Below are 18,945 nucleotides of genomic sequence, written 5' to 3'. Positions count from 1 at the left end.
TTGGAGAGGCCAAGCTTTTAAAATGGTGCATTTTCTCTTCAGCAGCATCCCATCAATAAGGGAGGGGTCAGGACTCCAGTACCTCCAAGAGGAAGACTCTCTGTGGCTTCTACTCCCATCGGCCAACGACACTCGCAAGGCCGGTCTTGTGGCCCTGCAAGTCAGAGTACCTTGGGTCTGAAGGGGTCACTCAAGCGCTCTGCTATCTCTGCAGCTAAAACAGGTGTCAGGTAAAGAAATCACTTCAAAATGTAATCATGAACAAGATTTCACATGGATCATATAAAAAAAATTTTTTTAATTAGCAAATAATATTCGTACATACTCATGGGGGTACGTAGTGATATTTCCTTTTTTTTTTTTTTTTTTTTGAGACAGAGTTGCGCTCTGTTGCCCAGGCTGGAGTGCAGTGGCGCGATCTCAGCTCACTGCAACCTCCACCTCCTGGGTTCAAGCGATTTTCCTGCCTCAGCCTCCCGAGTAGCTGGGACTATAGGTATGTGCCACCATGCCCGGCTAATTTTTTGTATTTTCAGTAGAAATGGGCTTTCATCATGTTAGCCAGGATGGTTTCAATCTCCTTTTTTTTCTTTTTTTTTTTTTTTTTTTGGGGGGGTCTCGCCTTTTCCCCCGGGCGGGGGGGCGGGGGCCCGCTTCCGGCCCCCTGCAAGCTCCGCCTCCTGGGTTCACGCCATTCTCCGGCCTCAGCCTCCCGAGTAGCTGGGACTACAGGCGCCCGCCACCTCGCCCAGCTAGTTTTTTGTATTTTTTTAGTAGAGACGGGGTTTCACCGTGTTAGCCAGGATGGTCTTGATCTCCTAACCTCGTGATCCGCCCGTCTCGGTCTCCCAAAGTGCTGGGATTACAGGCTTGAGCCACCGCGCCCGGCCGGTTTCAATCTCCTGACCTCATGATCCACCCGCCTCAGCCTCCCAAAGTGTTGGTATTACAGGCGTGAGCCACCGCGCCCGGCCCATAGTGATGTTTTAATATATATATTGTATGGTAGTCAGATCAGGGTAATTAGCATATCCATCATTTCAAACAGTTATCATTTCTTTATATTTAGTATCCTCCTTCTAGCTATTTGAAACCACCATGCCCAGCTAATTTTGCAAGGTCTCACTATGTTGTCCAGTCTGGTCTTGAACTCTTGGGCTCAAGTGACCCTCCCCCCTTGGCCAACCAAAGTGCTGGGATTACAAACATGCAGTTGCACCAGCCTTTCTTTTTTTTTTTTTTTTTCCAGATAGAGTCTCACTCCATTGCCTAGGCTGGACTGCAGTGGCGAGATCTTGACTCACTGTAATCTCCTCCTCCCAGGTTCAAGCGATTCTCAGCCTCCCAAGTAGCTGGGACTATAGGCACGTACCACCACAACCAGCTAAGTTTTCCTTTTTAGTAGAGACGGGGTTTCACCATGTTGGCCAGGCTGGTCTCAAACTCCTGACCTCAGGTGATCCACCTGCCTCGGTCTCCCAAAGTGCTGGGATTACAGGCGCAAGCCACCACACCTGGCCGCACCCGGATATACATACCTCTTAAATTTCTCATTCAAATCGTGAATTGTTTTCCTGATTTCATTGACTTGTCTGTATTATTTTGTGTGTCTCACAGAGTTGCCCTAAGATTATTATTTTGAATTCTTTTTCTGGTATTTCATATATTTCCCTATGAATTGGGTTATTGGAGAATTACCATTTTTCTTTGGAGGTGACTTGTTTCCCTACGTTTTCATGGTTTATGTGTCCTTGCATTGATTTCTACACATCTGTTAGGAAAGTGACCTCTTCCAGTTTTATAGAGGAGGTTTCATAGGGAAGAACATACTCACATGAATAGGTCTTGGGGTGTCAGTTAAGTGGGGTGTGTTGGCCTTGGTTCTAAGTGGGCACAGGAATATAGTCGCTGTGTAGTTTCTCCAGCTGTAGTGCATTTGAGTGGCATTTGTAAGTCTCTCAGTAGCCTAGGCTAAGAGAGTTGGTGGTGATGGTGGCTTTGCCAGGTTTGGGACCATGGGGCTGTTTCTCAGCCCTGGTATGCAGTTGCATGGCTGCTTGGCTGACCTTGGGGCATATCTACCAGAGGCTGCTTACAACACTGCCTCTCAGGCCCTTACTAGGAGTACAGGGGCATTGGGCAGGTCAGGGGCTTCTCTGCGGGGGTGAGGCATCTCACAGCTGTTTCTCAGGCCCTAGCCACAGGCACATAGCCACTCAGCCAGCACCGGAGTACTCCGAAAGTACTGGGATTATAGGTGTGAACCAACTCACCCAGCCTGCTCGTGTTTTAATCAGATTTTTTTTCCTATTCCTCCAATGTAGTTTTTAAAACTTAAAAATATCTTTAAGTTTAGAAGTCTATTTATTGAATTAGCTTGGAATATGAAGTACCTATAATTGGTAGTTCTGATTTCATTTAAGAACACCATGGTCCAGGAGCGGTGGCTCATGCCTGTAATCCCAGCACTTTGGGAGCCCGAGTCGGGTGGATCACCTGAGGTCAGGAGTTCAAGACCAGCCATGACCAACATGGTGAAACCTCGTCTGTACTAAAAATACAAAATTATCTGGGCATGGTGGTGCGCACCTGTAATCCCAGCTGCTTCAGAGGCTAAGGCAGGAGAATCGCATGAACCCAGGAGGTGGAGGTTGCAGTGAGCCAAGATCATACCATTGCACTCCAGCCTGGGCGACAGAGTGAAACGTCGTCTCAAAAAAAAAAGAACACCATGGTCAGAGGGTTGGCCCTTCACTGCAATGTACAGGTGGGTCTGGACTTCACACCATAAGATACCATTAATTGAATGAAGGCTCATTGTTATTTCATGAACCATTAAGAAAAATCAGACTAGGCTTGGTGGCTCACGCCTGTAATCCCAGCACTTTGGGAGGCCAAGGTGGGCAGATCACGAGGTCAGGAGTTCAAGACCAGCCTGGCCAATATAGTGAAACCCCATCTGTACTAAAAATACAAAATTAGCCAGGCGTGGTGGTACATGCCTGTAATCCCAGCTACTGGGGAGGCTGAGGCAGTAGAATCACTTGAACCTGGGAGGCAGAGGTTGCAGTGAGCCAAGATCACACCATTGCACTCCAACCTGGGTGACAGAGCGAAACTCCATCTCAAAAAAAAAAGAAAAAAATTAGCCAGGCACAGTGGCACACACCCATAGTCCTAGCTACTCGGGAGGCTGAGGCAGGAGGATGGCTTGAACCTAGGAGGCAGAGGTTGTAATGAGCTGAGATCACACCACTGCACTCCAGCCTGGGTGACAGAGCCAGAACCTGTCTCAAGAAAAAACCCTACCAATTAACTACTGACATCTTTTTTTTTTTTTTTTTGAGACGGAGTCTCGCGCTGTCGCCCAGGCTGGAGTGCAGTGGCGCGATCTCGGCTCACTGCAAGCTCCGCCTCCCGGGTTCACGCCATTCTCCTGCCTCAGCCTCCTGAGTAGCTGGGACTACAGGCGCCCACCACCGCGCCCGGCTAATTTTTTGTATTTTTAGTAGAGACGGGGTTTCACTGTGGTCTCGATCTCCTGACCTTGTGATCCGCCCGCCTCGGCCTCCCAAAGTGCTGGGATTACAGGCGTGAGCCACCGCGCCCGGCCTGACATCTTATGAATTGTAAAAACACATCCCAATTTCAGAGATGTTAAAATGTAGAAAAAATACTATCAGTGAATCAATCAAATACATTTGTGGCAATTTGCCATATGTAAAGAATGGTACAGAATGGGTTTATTTCTCTACCACTCAAATGAATGACATTCTTTTAGGAAGTTACAAGACCTGTTCTCACCACTCATCTAGCATAGCAGTCTTCTGCTCCCTGTGACTTCCCCTCACAAGGAGGAGGAGGAGAGAGGAAGGAGGAAGAAGAAGAAGAAGAAGGGGAGCTTTTGGCTTGCCTCTTGGACTATAATGAGACCTCCAGGCCTATTCCTCCAGCACCATCACAGGGAGAGCAGAAAAGACAAGAACATATTTTACAAATAACGTTAGTTGATATGTGATTTACTTTAGCATTAGCCTTTTAGGAATATGTCTCTTCTGCAAAAGAGGTTCATTCCTATGACAAGTATTAATTGAGGCCCTTTTCACTGCTTGCTGATAGTCAAGTGGTTTTATTTATAAGCTAGACACAAGTTACTCTTGCCACAGTACTCATGTCTTGTACTCTGCTGTCCTATTTAGGTTTTCAGCTGCTACTAAAGATAATGAGCATAAGCGTTCACTGACCAAGACTCCAGCCAGAAAGTCTGCACATGTGACCGTGTCTGGGGGCACCCCAAAAGGTGAGGCTGTGCTTGGGACACACAAATTAAAGACCACCAAGAGGAATTCTGCTGCTGGTAAAAAATAAATAAATCTGCTTCATTTTTAAGCCATGTAACTTCCCAAAATGATCAGGTGTATCTGTTTTCTTTTTTTCTTTTTTTTTTTTTTTGAGATGGGAGTTTCACTTTTGTCATGCAGGCTAGAGAGCAATGGCGCGATCTTGGCTCACTGCAACCTCTGCCTCCCAGGTTAAAGCAATTCTCCTGCCTCAGCCTCCTGAGTAGCTGGGATTACAAACATGCACCACCACACCCAGCTAATTTTGTATATTTAATAGAGACGGTTTCCCCATGTTGGTCAGGCTGGTCTCAAACTCCTGACCTCAGGTGATCCGCCTACCTCGGCCTCCCAAAGTTCTGGGATTACAAGAGTGAGCCACTGCGCCCGTCCTGTATCTGTTTCCTTAAACCCTTTCCATTTCTATAAAATCACAAACAAAAATTTTACCATAGTATATTTTTCATTGTGTACTAGTGAGGGAAATGCCAGAGACATAAGCAAAAACCAGATATCTGCCTGAGAGCTCCATCTAATCCTAAAATGGTGACCCTCCGGGAAGGGCACTGTGCCCCTTGTAGGACTCAGGGATTCGGAGGACGAGCACAGTATTCATTACAGCCTCGGATTGGTCCTAGAGGACTCTGACACTAACAGGATCCCAGACCACAGACTTCATGTTTCATGATTCAACCATGTTGACTCATTTTCACTGTATTTTTCAGTGGTATGGGTATATGTCAGTTTATCTATTTTACTATTCATGAACATGTGGGTGGTTCCAGCTTTCATTATTATATGTGATGTTGCTGTGAATACTCTTAAACATGTCTCCTGTACATGTGCAAGAGTTTCCCTAGACCTAGGAGCAGAACAGCTGGATTGGAAAATATGCAGATATTTACTGTCTTGGATGAATTGTACCAATCTATGCTTCCAGCAGCAGTGTATGGCAGCCCCTTATTCTATTCCCTATCAGCATTTGATATTGATACAGTGGGATAGCTTGAACACAGGGTTTTGTGCTTTTTTTAACTAGGTGGTCTTAGATCCTGATTGCTGTTTCACAGATGTAGGCAAGGGTTCACATCTGGCAATGACCTGTGGCTTCCCCCTGTGAAAAGAAAGGATTGGCCAGACGCAGTGTCTCTTGCCTGTAATCCCAGCGCTTTGGGAGGCCGAGGTGGATGGATCACTTGAGGTCAGGATTTTGAGACCAGCCTGGCCAACATGGTGAAATCCTATCTCTACTAAAAATACAAAAATTAGCCAGGCATGGTGGCATGCATCTATCATCCCAGCTACTCAAGAGGCTGAGGTAGGAGAATCACTTGTACCAGGAAGCAGAGGTTGCAGTGAGCTGAGATTGTGCTACTGTACTCCAGCCAGCCGGGGCAATACAGTGAGACCCTGTCTCAAAAAGAAGAAAAAAAGAGAGAGAGAAAGGATTAACTGATGGCTGACTGTAGCAAAAAGGCTAACTAAACTACGCCATCCTTAGGCTGGGCATGGTGGCATGGAGATCAACCTGGCCAACATGGCAAAACCTCATCTCTACTAAAGTTACGAAAATTAGCCGGGCATGGTAGCACTTGCCTGTAATCTCAGCTACTCGCTTGAGAATCACTTGAACCCAGGAGGCGGAGGTTGCGCTGAGCCGAGATCACATCACTGCACTCCAGCCTGAGAGACAGAGCAAGACTCCATCTCAAAAAAATAAAAATAAACTATACCATCCTGGATATTTTTAGCTTCACGGTACAAAAATTCATATTCTTTTTTTTTTTGAGACGGAGTCTCGCTCTATCACCCAGGCTGGAGTGCAGTGGCACCATCTCGGCTCACTGCAACCTCCGCCTCCTGGGTTCAAGTGATTCTTCTGCCTCAGTCTCCCAAGTAGCTGGGACTACAGATGCCCGCCACCACACCTGGCTAATTTTTGTATTTTTGGTAGAGATAGGGTGTTACCGTATTGGCCAGGTTGGTCTCGAACTCCTGACCTCGTGATCTGCCCGCCTCCGCCTCCCAAAGTGCTAGGATTACAGGTGTGAGCCACCGTGCCCAGCCAAAAATTAAAATTCTGAAGTGATAAGAGCCCTTATTATTAATATTCTTGACTTTAAACAATCCTGCCTCAGCCTTCCAAAGTGCTGAGATTATAGGTATAAGCCACCAGGCCATGAATCTTCTCAACTATGTGATTAGGTTCTTTTTATGTTTATTTATGTTAATGATAATACTATTAATAATATGTAATTTTTATGGAACTTACCAGAGAAATACGCTGAAAAATTACCGTTCTTTCTTTCAACAGAATTCTAAACTTCCATCTGATCTTAGGAAACGTCATGATATTCAGAACATTTACAAAGCTACTTAGCAAAGGAAACTAATCTCAATGCTTAGGTTTCCTCAATTATTGTTTTCTTCTCTTTTCTCCATTTTAACCCTTATTTCAGACTCTTTCATCTATTTCAGACAATCTATTCATGTAGATTGTCTTAGTCCTTTGGGGCTGCTATTATATAACAAAGCACCGAAGACTGTGTCTTATAAACAGCAGGAATTTCTCTCTCATAGTTCTGGAGGCTGGATGAGGGCAGATCAGGGCACTAGCATGATTCTGGTGAGGGCTCTTTTCCAGGTAGCAGACTACCAACTTCTTGTTGTATGCTCATGTGGCAGAAAGAGAGCTAGAGAAAATTCTGTGGGGTACCTGAATCCCATTCATGACCTATTTACCTCCCAAAGCCCTACTTCCTTACACCAGTCGTATTGACGGTTAGGATTTCAATATGAATTTGGGGTTGCAGGAGATACAAACATTCAGGCTATAACTTTTTTTTTTTTTTGAGACAGAGTCTTACTCTGTTGCCAGGCTGGAGTGCTGTGGTGTGATCTCAGCTTGCTGCAACCTCCAACTTCCTGGTTCGAGGGATTCTCCTGCCTCAACCTCCTGAGTAGCTAGGATTACGGGCACGTGCCACCATGCCTGGCTAATTTTTGTATTTTAGTAGAGACAGAGTTTCACTACGTTGGCCAGGATGGTCTTGATCTCGTGACCTCATGATCCTCCTGCCTCGGCCTCCCAAAGTGCTGGGATTACAGGCATGAGCCACTGCACCTGGCCTTTTTTTTTTTTTTTGAGTTGGAGTCTTGCCCTGTCGCCCAGACTGGAGTGCAATGGCGCCATCTCAGCTCACTGCAAGCTCCACCTCCTGGGTTCGAGTGATTCTCCTACCTAAGCCTCCCAAGTAGCTGGGATTACAGGCATGTGCCACCCCACCTGACTAATTTTTTTTTTTTTTTTCTCTGAGATGGAGCCTTGCTCTGTTGCCAGGCTGGAGTGCAGTGGCACAATGTCGGCTCACTGCAACCTCTGCCTCCTGGGTTCAAGCGATTCCCCTGCCTCAGCCGAGTAGCTGGGACTACAGGCGTGCACCACCACACCCAGCTAAGTTTTTTTTTTTTTTGAAACTGAGTTTCACTCTTGTTGCCCAAGCTGGAGTGCAATGGTGCAATCTCGGCTCACCTCAACCTCCGCTTTGTGGGTTCAAACGATTCTCCTGCCTCAGCCTCCCAAGTAGCTGGGATTATAGTCATGTACCACCACGCCAGCTAATTTTGTACTTTTAGTAGAGACAGGGTTTCTCCATGTTGGTCAGGCTAGTCTTGAACTCCCAGCCTCTGGTGATCCACCCGACTCGGCCTCCCAAAGTGCTGAGATTACAGGCGTGAGCCACCACACTCCCAGATAATTTTTTGTATTTTAGTAGAGACAGGGTTTCACCATGTTGGTCAGGGTGGTCTTGATCTCCTGACCTCGTGATCCGCCCACCTCAGCCTCCCGAAGTGCTGGGATTACAGGCGTGAGCCACCATGCCCAGCCTATAACATGTATTTTTAAGATTAAGAAGTAACACTTTGATAAACGCTTTAACAGGTCTTTGTTTCTAATTAAGCTCTTGGGTTTCTTTGGTGTGTTTTTAGTTATTACCCCATTCAAGTTGACAACTGAGGCAACGCAGACTCCAGTCTCCAATAAGAAACCAGTGTTTGATCTTAAAGCAAGTTTGTCTCGTCCCCTCAACTATGAACCACACAAAGGTACGTGGGAGTGTTTTAAGCTACAGGGCCTATAAAATACTTAAGATTGGTGGGATGCAGTGGCTCATGCCTACTAAAAATACAAAAATTAGCCAGGCATGATGGCAGGCACCTGTAACCCCAGCTGCTTGGGAGGCTGAGACAGGAGAATTGCTTGAACCTGTTAGGCAGAGGTTGCAGTGAGCCGAGACCATGCCATTACACTCCAGCCTGGGTAACAAGAGCGAAACTCCATCTAAAAATAAAAATAAAAAATGACAACTTAAGAATGAACAAATTCTGCAGCTGGGTGCAGTGGCTCTCGCCTGTAATCCCAGCATTTCAGGAGGCTGAGGTGGGCAGATCACTTTAGTTCAGGAGTTTGAGATCAACCTGGCCAACATGGTGAAACCCCATCTCTACTGAAAAAAAATAAGAAAATTAGCCTGGCATGGTGGTGGCACCTGTAATCCCAGCTACTTGGGAGGCTGAGGCAGGAGAATTGCTTGAACCTAGGAGGCAGAGGTTGTAGTGAGCTGAGATTGCACCACTGCACTCCAGCCTGGGCGACACAGTGAGACCATGCCTCAAGAAAACAAAAACAGGCCGGGCGTGGTGGCTCACACCTGTAATCCCAGCACTTTTGGAGGCCAAGGCAGGTGGATCACGAGGTCAGGAGATCGAGACCATCCTGTCTAACACGGTGAAACCCCATCTCTACTAAAAATACAAAAACAAAATTAGCCGGGCATGGTGGCGGGCGCCTGTAGTCCCAGCTACTCGGGAGGCTAAGGAGGGAGAATGGCGTGAACCCGGGAGGTGCAGCTTGCAGTGAGCCAAGATCGTACCACTGCACTCCAGCCTGGGGTACAGAGCAAGACTCCGCCTCAAAAAAAAAAAAAAAGAAAAGAAAAACAACTCTGCATCTAAAGTTGTAAAAAAAAAACGCTAGTGACCCAGTGGAAGCCATACGTGACTACCTAGAATTCCTTTCCCCTGCCTCTGCTTCCACATAGACCCATGATTTAAGACTTTTCGTAGGCCGGGCGCGGTGGCTCAAGCCTGTAATCCCAGCACTTTGGGAGGCCGAGGCGGGTGGATCGCAAGGTCAGGAGATCGAGACTATCCTGGCTAACATGGTGAAACCCCGTCTCTACTAAAAATACAAAAAACTAGCCAGGCGCGGTAGCGGGCGCCTTTAGTCCCAGCTACTTGGGAGGCTGAGGCGGGAGAATGGCGTGAACCCGGGGGGCGGAGCTTGCAGTGAGCCGAGATCGCACCACTGCACTCTAGCCTGGGAGACACAGTGAGACTCCGTCTCAAAAAAATAAAAAAAAAAAAAAGACTTTTCGTTAAACAATTAATAATTACTTGATTCAGCAGGGTGCAGTGGCTCATGGCTGTAATCCCAGCACTTTGGGAGGCACAGGCAAGAGGATGACTTGAGCCTGGGAGTTCAAGACCAGCCTGGACAACTTAGCAAGACCCTATCTCTACTAAAAATTTTAAAAATTAGCTGGACATGGTGACACGTGCCTGTGATCCTAGCTACTCAGGAAGCTGGGATGTGAGGATTGCTTGAGCCAGGGAGGTTTGGGCTGCAGTAAGCCATGACTGTACCACTGCATTCCAGCCTGGGCAACAGAGTGAAACCCTATCTCTTTTTTTTTTTTTTTTGAGACGGAGTCTCGCTCTGTCGCCCAGGCTGGAGTGCAGTGGCGCAATCTCGGCTCACTGCAAGCTCCGCCTCCCGGGTTCACGCCATTCTCCTGCCTCAGCCTCCCGAGTAGCTGGGACTACAGGCGCCCACAACCGCGCCCGGCTAATTTTTTGTATTTTTAGTAGAGACGGGGTTTCACCGTGGTCTCGATCTCCTGACCTTGTGATCCGTCCGCCTCGGCCTCCCAAAGTGCTGGGATTACAGGCGTGAGCCACCGCGCCCGGCCAACCCTATCTCAATAAAAAAAGAAAAGCAGGACATAGAGCCAGGTGTAGTAGTATGTATGCCTGTACTCCCAGCTATATGGAAGGCTGAACTGGGAAGATCACTTGCAGCCAGGAGTTCAAGGCTGCAGTGTATGCTGTGACTGTGCCTATAGAGAGCCACTGAAGCCCGTCTCGACTACTAAAAATACAGTAATTAGCTGGGCGTGGTGGTGCGTGCCTGTAGTCCCAGCTACTCGGGAGGCTGAGGCAGGAGAATTGCACGAACCCCAGAGGCAGAGGTTGCACTGAGCCGAGATCGTGCCAGTACACTCCAGCCTGGGCAACAGAGCGAGACTCCATCTAAAAAATTAAAAAAAAAAAAAAAAATTTAAACTAAATTTAAATTTAAAAAACAAAACAGGCTGGGCACGGTGGCTCAAGCCTGTAATCCCAGCACTTTGGGAGGCTGAGACGGGTGGATCACGAGGTCAGGAAATTGAGACCATCCTGGCTAAAACAGTGAAACCCCATCTCTACTAAAAAATACAAAAATCTAGCCAGGCGAGGTGGCGGGCACCTGTAGTCCCAGCTACTCAGGAGGCTGAGGCAGGAGAATGGCGTAAACCCGGGAGGCGGAGCTTGCAGTGAGCTGAGATCCGGCCACTGCACCCCAGCCTGGGCGACACAGCAAGACTCCATCTCAAAAAAAAAAAAAAAAAAAAAACCACACACAAAACAAACAAACAAAAAAAGCAACACGTAAACTTCCAGAAATTCGGTCCCAGTTCTTTTTTGTAAAATTGCAAATTGGTTGGACACAGTGGCTCACGCCTGTAATCCCAGCACTTTAGGAGGCCAAGGCAGGCAGATTGCTTGAGAACAGGAGCTCGAGACCAGCATGGGCAACATGACGAAACCCCGTCTCTACTAAAAAATACAAAAATTACCTGGGCATGCTGGCGTGTGCCTGTAGTCCCAGCCACTCATGAGTCTGAACTGGGAGGATCACTTGAGCCCAGGAGGCGGAGGTTGCTGTGAGCTGAGATCAGATCAACCACTGCACTCCAACCTGAGCAACAGAGTGAGATTCTGTCTCAAAGAAAAAAGTATAATTGTCAATAGCAGGTAACCACAGATGAAGGGAATGAAGTTGGGAATATAAATCAAACAATCTTCTTAAAACTGTTTGTCTCTGTCCTAAACTAGGAAAGCTAAAACCATGGGGGCAATCTAAAGAAAATAATTACCTAAATCAACATGTCAACAGAATTAACTTCTACAAGAAAACTTACAAACAACCCCATCTCCAGACAAAGTAAGTACATAATTATCCAGCTTTATAATTATTTTAATTTCAAAAGCAGCACCTCTGAGGGATAGAGACTCAGTAATAGTGGTGTTTTAAGGGGAGGTTAGAAGTGGTATCATGGGCCAGGCGTGGTGGCTCACACCTGTAATCCCAGCACTTTGGGAGGCTGAGGCAGGTGGATCATGAGATCAGGAGATCGAGACCATCCTGGCTAACACGGTGAAACCCTGTCTCTACTAAAAATACAAAAATGAAAAAAAAAATTAGCCAGGCGTGGTGGTGGGCGCCTGTGGTCCCAGCTATTCGGGAGGCTGAGGCAGGAACCCCGGGAGGCAGAGCTTGCAGTGAGCCGAGATCATGCCACTGCACTCCAGCCTCGGCAACAGAGTGAGACTCCGTCTCAAAAAAAAAAAAAAGAAAAGAAGTAGTATCATATATAGAACTTTCTGAGTACATGTGCCTAGGTTCCAGTGTAATGGACTCCAAATCAGCAGGTTTGGGGTGAGGCCCAAGCACCTGCATTGTTTCCAAAGCTCTGCAGGTGATTCAGAAGAAGACCCAGATTCAGAGCACTGCTCTTGCATGACTCATCTGCCTCAACACAGGGCATGTGGGTATCTCTCCTGATACCAATGCCCAGCAGCCCAGGGCACCTGCGTATCCAGATAGACATCAATTCCTCACTCCTAAGGAAGCCAGGCTTACAAGGCATCAAGGCCCTATAAAGAGGAGAACGCAGGACGGTCCTTAGAAGCTTCCTTCAGCATGAAAACCAAGTTAAAGCCAGAGCTCATCCTGGGTTGTAGCAAGTCATGGTTGGGCCCAGATTCCCTGCTTGGACCCTCGTGACACAGGGTTACCTATCATTTGACTCATGGCTATACATGACTGCGCCAAGGCCTTTGCTCACTGTTATTAAGTCGGCTGAGTAAGGTGGCTCATGCCTGTAATCCCAGTACTTTGGGAGGCCAAGGCGGGTGGATTACGATGTCAGAAGTTCCAGACATGGAGAAACCCCATCTCTACTAAAAATACAAAATTAGCCAGGTGTGGTGGCGCATGCCTGTAATCCCAGCTACTCTGGAGGCTGAGGCAGGAGAATCGCTTGAACCCGGGAGGCGGAGGTTGTAGTCAGCCGAGATTGCGCCATTGCACTACAGCCCAGGCAACAAGAGCAAAACTCCGTCTCAAAAAAAAAAAAAAGAGAGAGAGAGAAGTCAAAGGTCAAGCTCAAAATCACATAGTTTAGTGAAAGGAATAGAACTAGAATCAGGGTCTACTGAGTTAGCCATTATGCTTTTCTTTCAGAGGATTAGACAAACCAAAAAAAAGAGAAAGAAAGAAAAAAAAAACACACAAAAAAGCCCAAGATTATATTAACTTATCTTGGTTTTTTTGTTTGTTTTGAGACGGAGTCTCGCTCTGTTGCCCAGGCTAGAGTGTGGTGGTGCGATCTTGGCTCACTGCACCCTCTCCATCCCGGGTTCAAGTGATTCTCCTGCCTCAGCCTCCCGAGTAGCTGGGATTACAGGTGCCCGCCCCTGCGTGCAGCTAATTTTTGTATTTTTAGTAGAGACAGGAGGCTGGTCTCAAACTCCTGACCTTAGGTGATCCACCCTCTTTGGCCTCCCAAAGCGCTGGGATTACAGGTGTGCGCCACCACGCCTTTGATTTCTAGGTGTAGACATTTCTCATTTAAAACAAATTTTTTTTTTTCTTAGAGATAGGTTCTTACTTTTTGTCACCCAGACTGGAGTGCAATGGCATGATCATAGCTTACTTTTGCCTTGAACTCCTGGGCACAGGGAATCCTCCCACTTTGGCCTCCCAAAATGCTGGGATTATAGGTGTGAGCCACTGCATCTGGCCTAAAGCAAATTGTAAAATAATAAGAGTTGGATTCAATCACCAAGGTATCTTCTGATTCCAATTCCATGTATGATTTTTTTATTTTATTTATTTTTGTTTGTTTGTTTGTTTTGAGACAGAGTCTTGCTTTGTCGCCCATGCTGGAGTGCAGTGGCATGATCTCAGCTCATTGCAACCTCCACCTCCTGGGTTCAAGCGATTCTCCTACCTCAGCCTCCCAGTAGCTGGGATTATAGACATGCACCACCACACTTGGTTAACTTTTTTGTATTTTTAGTAGAGACGGGGTTTCTACATTTTGGCCAGGCTGGTCTCGAACTCCTGACCTCAAGTGATCCACCTGCCTTGGCCTCCTAACGTGCTGGGATTACAGGCATGAGCCAATGCGCCCAGCCTCCATGCATGATTTTAGAGTGCCGAGTTAGCAAAAGGAAAATACCAGTTTCTAGCCCTTTAACACAACAATGACAAACAGGCGTTAGAAACACTAGGCGGAGCACAGTGCCCTCTAAGAGCCTGTTTTACACAAGTATGCTGGATGTCATTGCTTGAAAGTTTGGGTGTTTGGCCGGGCGCGGTGGCTCAAGCCTGTAATCCCAGCACTTTGGGAGGCCGAGATGGGCGGATCACGAGGTCAGGAGATCGAGACCATCCTGGCTAACACGGTGAAACCCCGTCTCTACTAAGAAATACAAAAAATAGCCGGGCGAGGTGGCAGCGCCTGTAGTCCCAGCTACTCGGGAGGCTGAGGCCGGAGAATGGCGTGAACCCGGGAGGCGGAGCTTGGAGTGAGCTGAGATCCGGCCACTGCACTCCAGCCTGGGCGACAGCGCGAGACTCCGTCTCAAAAAAAAAAAAAAAAAAAGAAAGTTTGGGTGTTAGTCCAACAATAGTTGCTCTAAAGTGTCTGTTGTGGAGCCTCCCTAGAGCTTAACCTGTGACCTGTCCCCCTCAGGGAAGAGCAACGGAAGAAACGCGAGCAAGAACGAAAGGAGAAGAAAGCAAAGGTTTTGGGAATGCGAAGGGGCCTCATTTTGGCTGAAGATTAATAATTTTTTAACATCTTGTAAATATTCCTGTATTCTGAACTTTTTTCCTTTTGTAAATTTTTTTTTGATGTCTTCCCCACTTTAGTCACAAGATCTTTTTCTGCTAACTGTTCATATTCTATGTAGTGTCCATGTATGTAGTGTCCGTGGGTTCTTCATGTGCTTCGATCTCTGAAAAGACATTATCACCTTGCCGGGCGCGGTGGCTCAAGCCTGTAATCCCAGCACTTTGGGAGGCCGAGACGGGCGGATCACGAGGTCAGGAGATCGAGACCATCCTGGCTAACACAGTGAAACCCCGTCTCTACTAAAAAATACAAAAAAATAGCCGGGCGAGGTAGCGGGCGCCTGTAGTCCCAGCTATAGGGAGGCTGAGGCAGGAGAATGCCGCAAAACCCGGGAGGCGGAGCTTGCAGTGAGCTGAGATCCGGCCACTGCACTCCAGCCTGGGCGACAGTGCGAGACTCCCTCTCAAAAAAAAAAAAAAAAGACATTATCACCTTAAAGCTCACATTCTTGGGATGGTTTTTACTTAAGTCCCTGTACAATTCAGGTTTCTAATGAGATACATCCTAAAATTCTGTTCCTAGATTTTTAATGTCAAGTTCCCCCTGCTGGTTCTAATATTAACAGAACCACAGTCTTCTGCTAGCCAATAGCATTTATCTAATGGCAGCTAGTTATACAAGCTTCAGGAGAATTTAAACAATAACAAGAATAGGGTAAGCTGGGATAGAAAGGCCACCTCTTCAGTCTCTGTAGAATATAGTAACCTTTATGAAACGGGGCCATGATTTGGTTATGACATCAATATTTTACCTAGGTGAAATTGTTTAGGCTTGTGCATCTTTGTTCAAATAGCCTCATGTAATTGCCATCTGTCACTCACTATATTTGCATAAATAAAACTCTACAACTCATTCTAACATTGCTTACTTGAAAGCTACATAGTCCTATCGAAATGTGAGGATTAATGCTTTAATGCTTTTAGAGACAGGGTCTCACTATGTTGCCCAGGCTGGTCTCAAACTCCACCAAATGTACTTATTCATTTTATGGAAAAGACGAGGCTTTGCTTAGTATCATGTCCATGTTTCCTTCACCTCAGTGGAGCTTCTGAGTTTTGTACTGCTCAAGATTGTCAATAAAATTTTTTCTCTTTGTGGTAGATTCATTCTTTGTAAACATAAGTCTTCCAAGATTTAGGTGAGCAGATAGGCTTAACAAGAGTTTATACCCTTTGTATGCCCTTTCTTGACCACTGCTTCCACTCAAAAAAGAAACGGCGGTATGCTCCCTTTATATTCCCAGAGTACCTCTCAGGTTTTATTAAATGCTGTTTTGTATATATGAGGCTTTAGGACATGGCACACTCCTAAGTACTGGAAACATTCAGATTTTCCTATCAAGGGGAAGAGATCAGATCAATTTTTAAACTTTAGGGTCAAATACATGTCTGATGGAAATGTAAAATGTCACAACCACTTTGGAAAACAGTTTGCTAGTTTCTTTGAAAAGTTAACAGTATGTCTACTGTGTAATCTAGCCATGCCATTAGGTAGTGAGACCCTATCTGAAAAAAGAAAAAACCACCAGGATCTTACATAGAGAAAATCCTAAGGACTTCACTAAAAAGCTCCTAGAACTAATAAATTCAGTAAGGTTGCAACGTACAAGATCAATACCCAACAATTCTGGCCAAACACAGTGGCTCACACCTGTAATTCCAGCACTTTGGGAGGCCAAGGCAGGCAGATCACTTGAAGTCAGGAGTTGGAGACCAGCCTGGCCAACATGGTGAAACCACATCTCTGCTAAAAATACAAAAATTATCCAGGCGTGGAGGTGGGCGCCTGTAATCCCATCTACTCAGGAGACTGAGGCAGGAGAATCACTTCAACCCAGGAGGTGAAGGTTGCAGTGAGCCAAGATCACACCACTGCACTCTGGCCACTGCAACGGGGTGAGACTCCATCTTGAAATTAAAAAAAAAACATCAAGACCCAACAATTATAGTTTTGTCTTTAATCTCCGTCACCCAGCCTGGAGTGCAGTGGTGTGATCTTGGCTCACTGCAACCTCCACCTCTCTCCAAGTTCAAGCGATACTCTCTATCTCTTGACCTCGTGATGCAACAGCCTCAGCCTCCCAAAGTGCTGGGGATTACAGCTGTGAGCCACCACACCCAGCCTAATTATTATTATTATTTTTTTAAGAGACACAGTGTTGGTCTGTCACCCAGGCTGGAACGCAGTGATAGGATCATAGCTCACTATAACCTTGACCTCATGGGCTCAAGGATCCTCCTACCACAGCCTCCCAAGTAGCTGAGTCTACAGACGTGTGCTACCACACCTGGCTAATTTTTATTATTTTTTTATATATTTTTTTAGAGACAGGGTCTCACTATGTTACCCAGGCTGGTCTCAAACTCCTGGGCAAGTGATCCTCCCACGTCAGTCTCCCAAAGTGCTGGGATTATAAGTGTGAACCACTGACCCTGGCCCGTTTCCATATACTAGCAATGACTAGTACAAAAGAAAAATGAGACAACTGAATACTCAGATGCAAAAAATGAATTTGGACCTTTATACCTTTCACAAAACTTAACTTAAAATTGATCATAGGGCTGAGCACAGTAGTGTACACTCCTGTAGTCTCAGATACTTGAGAGACTGACGTGGGAGGATCACTTTAGCCCAGGAGATCAAAGGCTGTGGTGCATTATAAGCACTCCTGTGACTAGCCCTTGCACTTCAACCTGAGCAACATAGCAAGATCCTATTTCTTAAAAAAAAAATAATAGGCCAGACAGGGTGGCTCATGCCTGTTATCCCAGCACTTTGGGAGGCCAACGCGGGCGGATCACGAGGTCAGGAGATCGAGACCATCCTGGCTAACATGGTGAAACCCCATCTCTACTAAAAATGCAAAAACAAAATTAGCCGGGCGTGGTGGCAGGCGCCTGTAGTCCCAGCTACTCGGGAGGCTGAGGTAGGAGAATGGTGTGAACCCGGGACGCAGAGCTTGCAGTGAGCCGAGATCATGCCACAGCACTCAAGCCTGGATGACAGAATGAGACTCCGTCTCAAAAAAAAAAAAGATAAAAGAGGGACTGGGTGCCGTGGCTCACACCTGTAATCCCAGCACTTTGGGAGGCTGAGGTGGGTGGATCACGAGATCAGGAGTTCAAGACTAGCCTGGCCAAAATGGTGAAACCCTGTCTCTACTAAAAATACAAAAATTAGCTGGGCGTGGTGGCGGGCACCTGTAATCTCAGCTACTCAGGAGGCTGAGGCAGAGAATTGCTTGAACCTGGGAGGCGTGGAGGTTGTAGGGAGCTGAGATCATGCCACTACACTCCAGCCTGGTGACAGAGCAAGACTCCATCACAAAAAAAAAAAAAATTAGCCAGGTATGGTGGCGCATGACTATAATCCCAGCTATTCAGGAGGCTGAGGCAGGAGAATTGCTTTAACTGGGAGGCAGAGGTTGCAGTAAGCCGAGATCACACCACTGCACTCCAGCTTGGGCCACAGAGCAAGACTCTATCTCAAAAAAAAAAAAAAAAAAAATGTAGACCTAAGTGTTAGAACTAAAATTACAAAAGTCTTAGAAGAAACCACAGGAGTAAGTCTCTGTGATTTACTGAATTATTGCCTTGGGCAGATCACCAGAGGTCAGGGGTTCAGGACTAGCCTGGCCAACATGGCGAAACCCCATTTTTACTAAAAACACAAAAAAATTAGCCAGACATGGTGGTGTGTGCCTGTAACACCAGCTACTGGGGAGGCTGAGGCAAGAGAATCGCTTGAACCTGGGAGGCAGAGGTTGCAGTGAGCCGAGACTGCACCACTGCACTCCAGCCTAGGCAACAGAGCGGAACTCCATCTCAAAAAAGCAACACAAAATGAAAATAGAAGAAATCTAAATGCAACAGAGTAGTAGAAGGCCATTAACGGTCATCTCAGAGATTCCTGCCTTGGAAACTACTCATGTAGGAAATGTTCCTAACAGCAACTGTTCTGAGCAAAAACACTAAATTATTTACATAGTACATTTACATCAGTACTTGCATTCTATGAGATAAAGTACACCAGAGAACTTGGTTTCATGCTGTGTTCCCCTTATCCAGTCCCTCTTAGCAACAGACTTTGTTTTTGAGACAGAGTCTCACTCTGTGGCACAAGCTGGAGTGCAGTGGCGTGATCTCGGCTCACTGCAACCTCTGCCTCCCAGTTTAAGCAATTCTCCTGTCTCAGTCTCCCAAGTAGCTGGGATGACAGGCGTGCACCACCATGCCCGGCTAACTTTTGTATTTTTAGTAGAGATGGGGTTTCACCATGCTGGTCAGGCTGGTCTCGAA

At 46.6% G+C, this 18,945-nt stretch overlaps 1 protein-coding gene across 5 annotated transcripts in view; it reads left to right on the top strand.

The window, feature by feature from the left end:
• Positions 1-15,747, top strand: part of NUSAP1 (nucleolar and spindle associated protein 1) — a 47,825-nt gene extending 32,078 nt beyond the window's left edge. For 2 of the 5 annotated variants that reach the window (XM_031668817.1, XM_031668820.1), the window contains exons 7-12: positions 46-230; positions 4,200-4,300; positions 8,331-8,447; positions 11,559-11,667; positions 14,486-14,760; positions 15,072-15,747. In XM_031668817.1, coding sequence (XP_031524677.1) covers positions 46-230; positions 4,200-4,300; positions 8,331-8,447; positions 11,559-11,667; positions 14,486-14,579 — 606 coding nt within the window. In that variant the 3' untranslated portion in view covers positions 14,580-14,760; positions 15,072-15,747. Of the gene's footprint in view, positions 1-42; positions 231-4,199; positions 4,301-8,330; positions 8,448-11,558; positions 11,668-14,485; positions 14,761-15,071 lie in introns of all 5 variants that reach the window. The other 3 variants (XM_031668816.1, XM_031668818.1, XM_031668819.1) reach the window with 2 other exon arrangements.
• The last annotated feature ends 3,198 nt before the right edge of the window (positions 15,748-18,945 follow it).

Source organism: Papio anubis, chromosome 7 (genome assembly GCF_008728515.1).
Source record: "Papio anubis isolate 15944 chromosome 7, Panubis1.0, whole genome shotgun sequence".
NCBI classification, from domain to species: Eukaryota; Metazoa; Chordata; class Mammalia; order Primates; family Cercopithecidae; genus Papio; species Papio anubis.
This window is presented reverse-complemented; position numbering and strand designations above follow the sequence as displayed.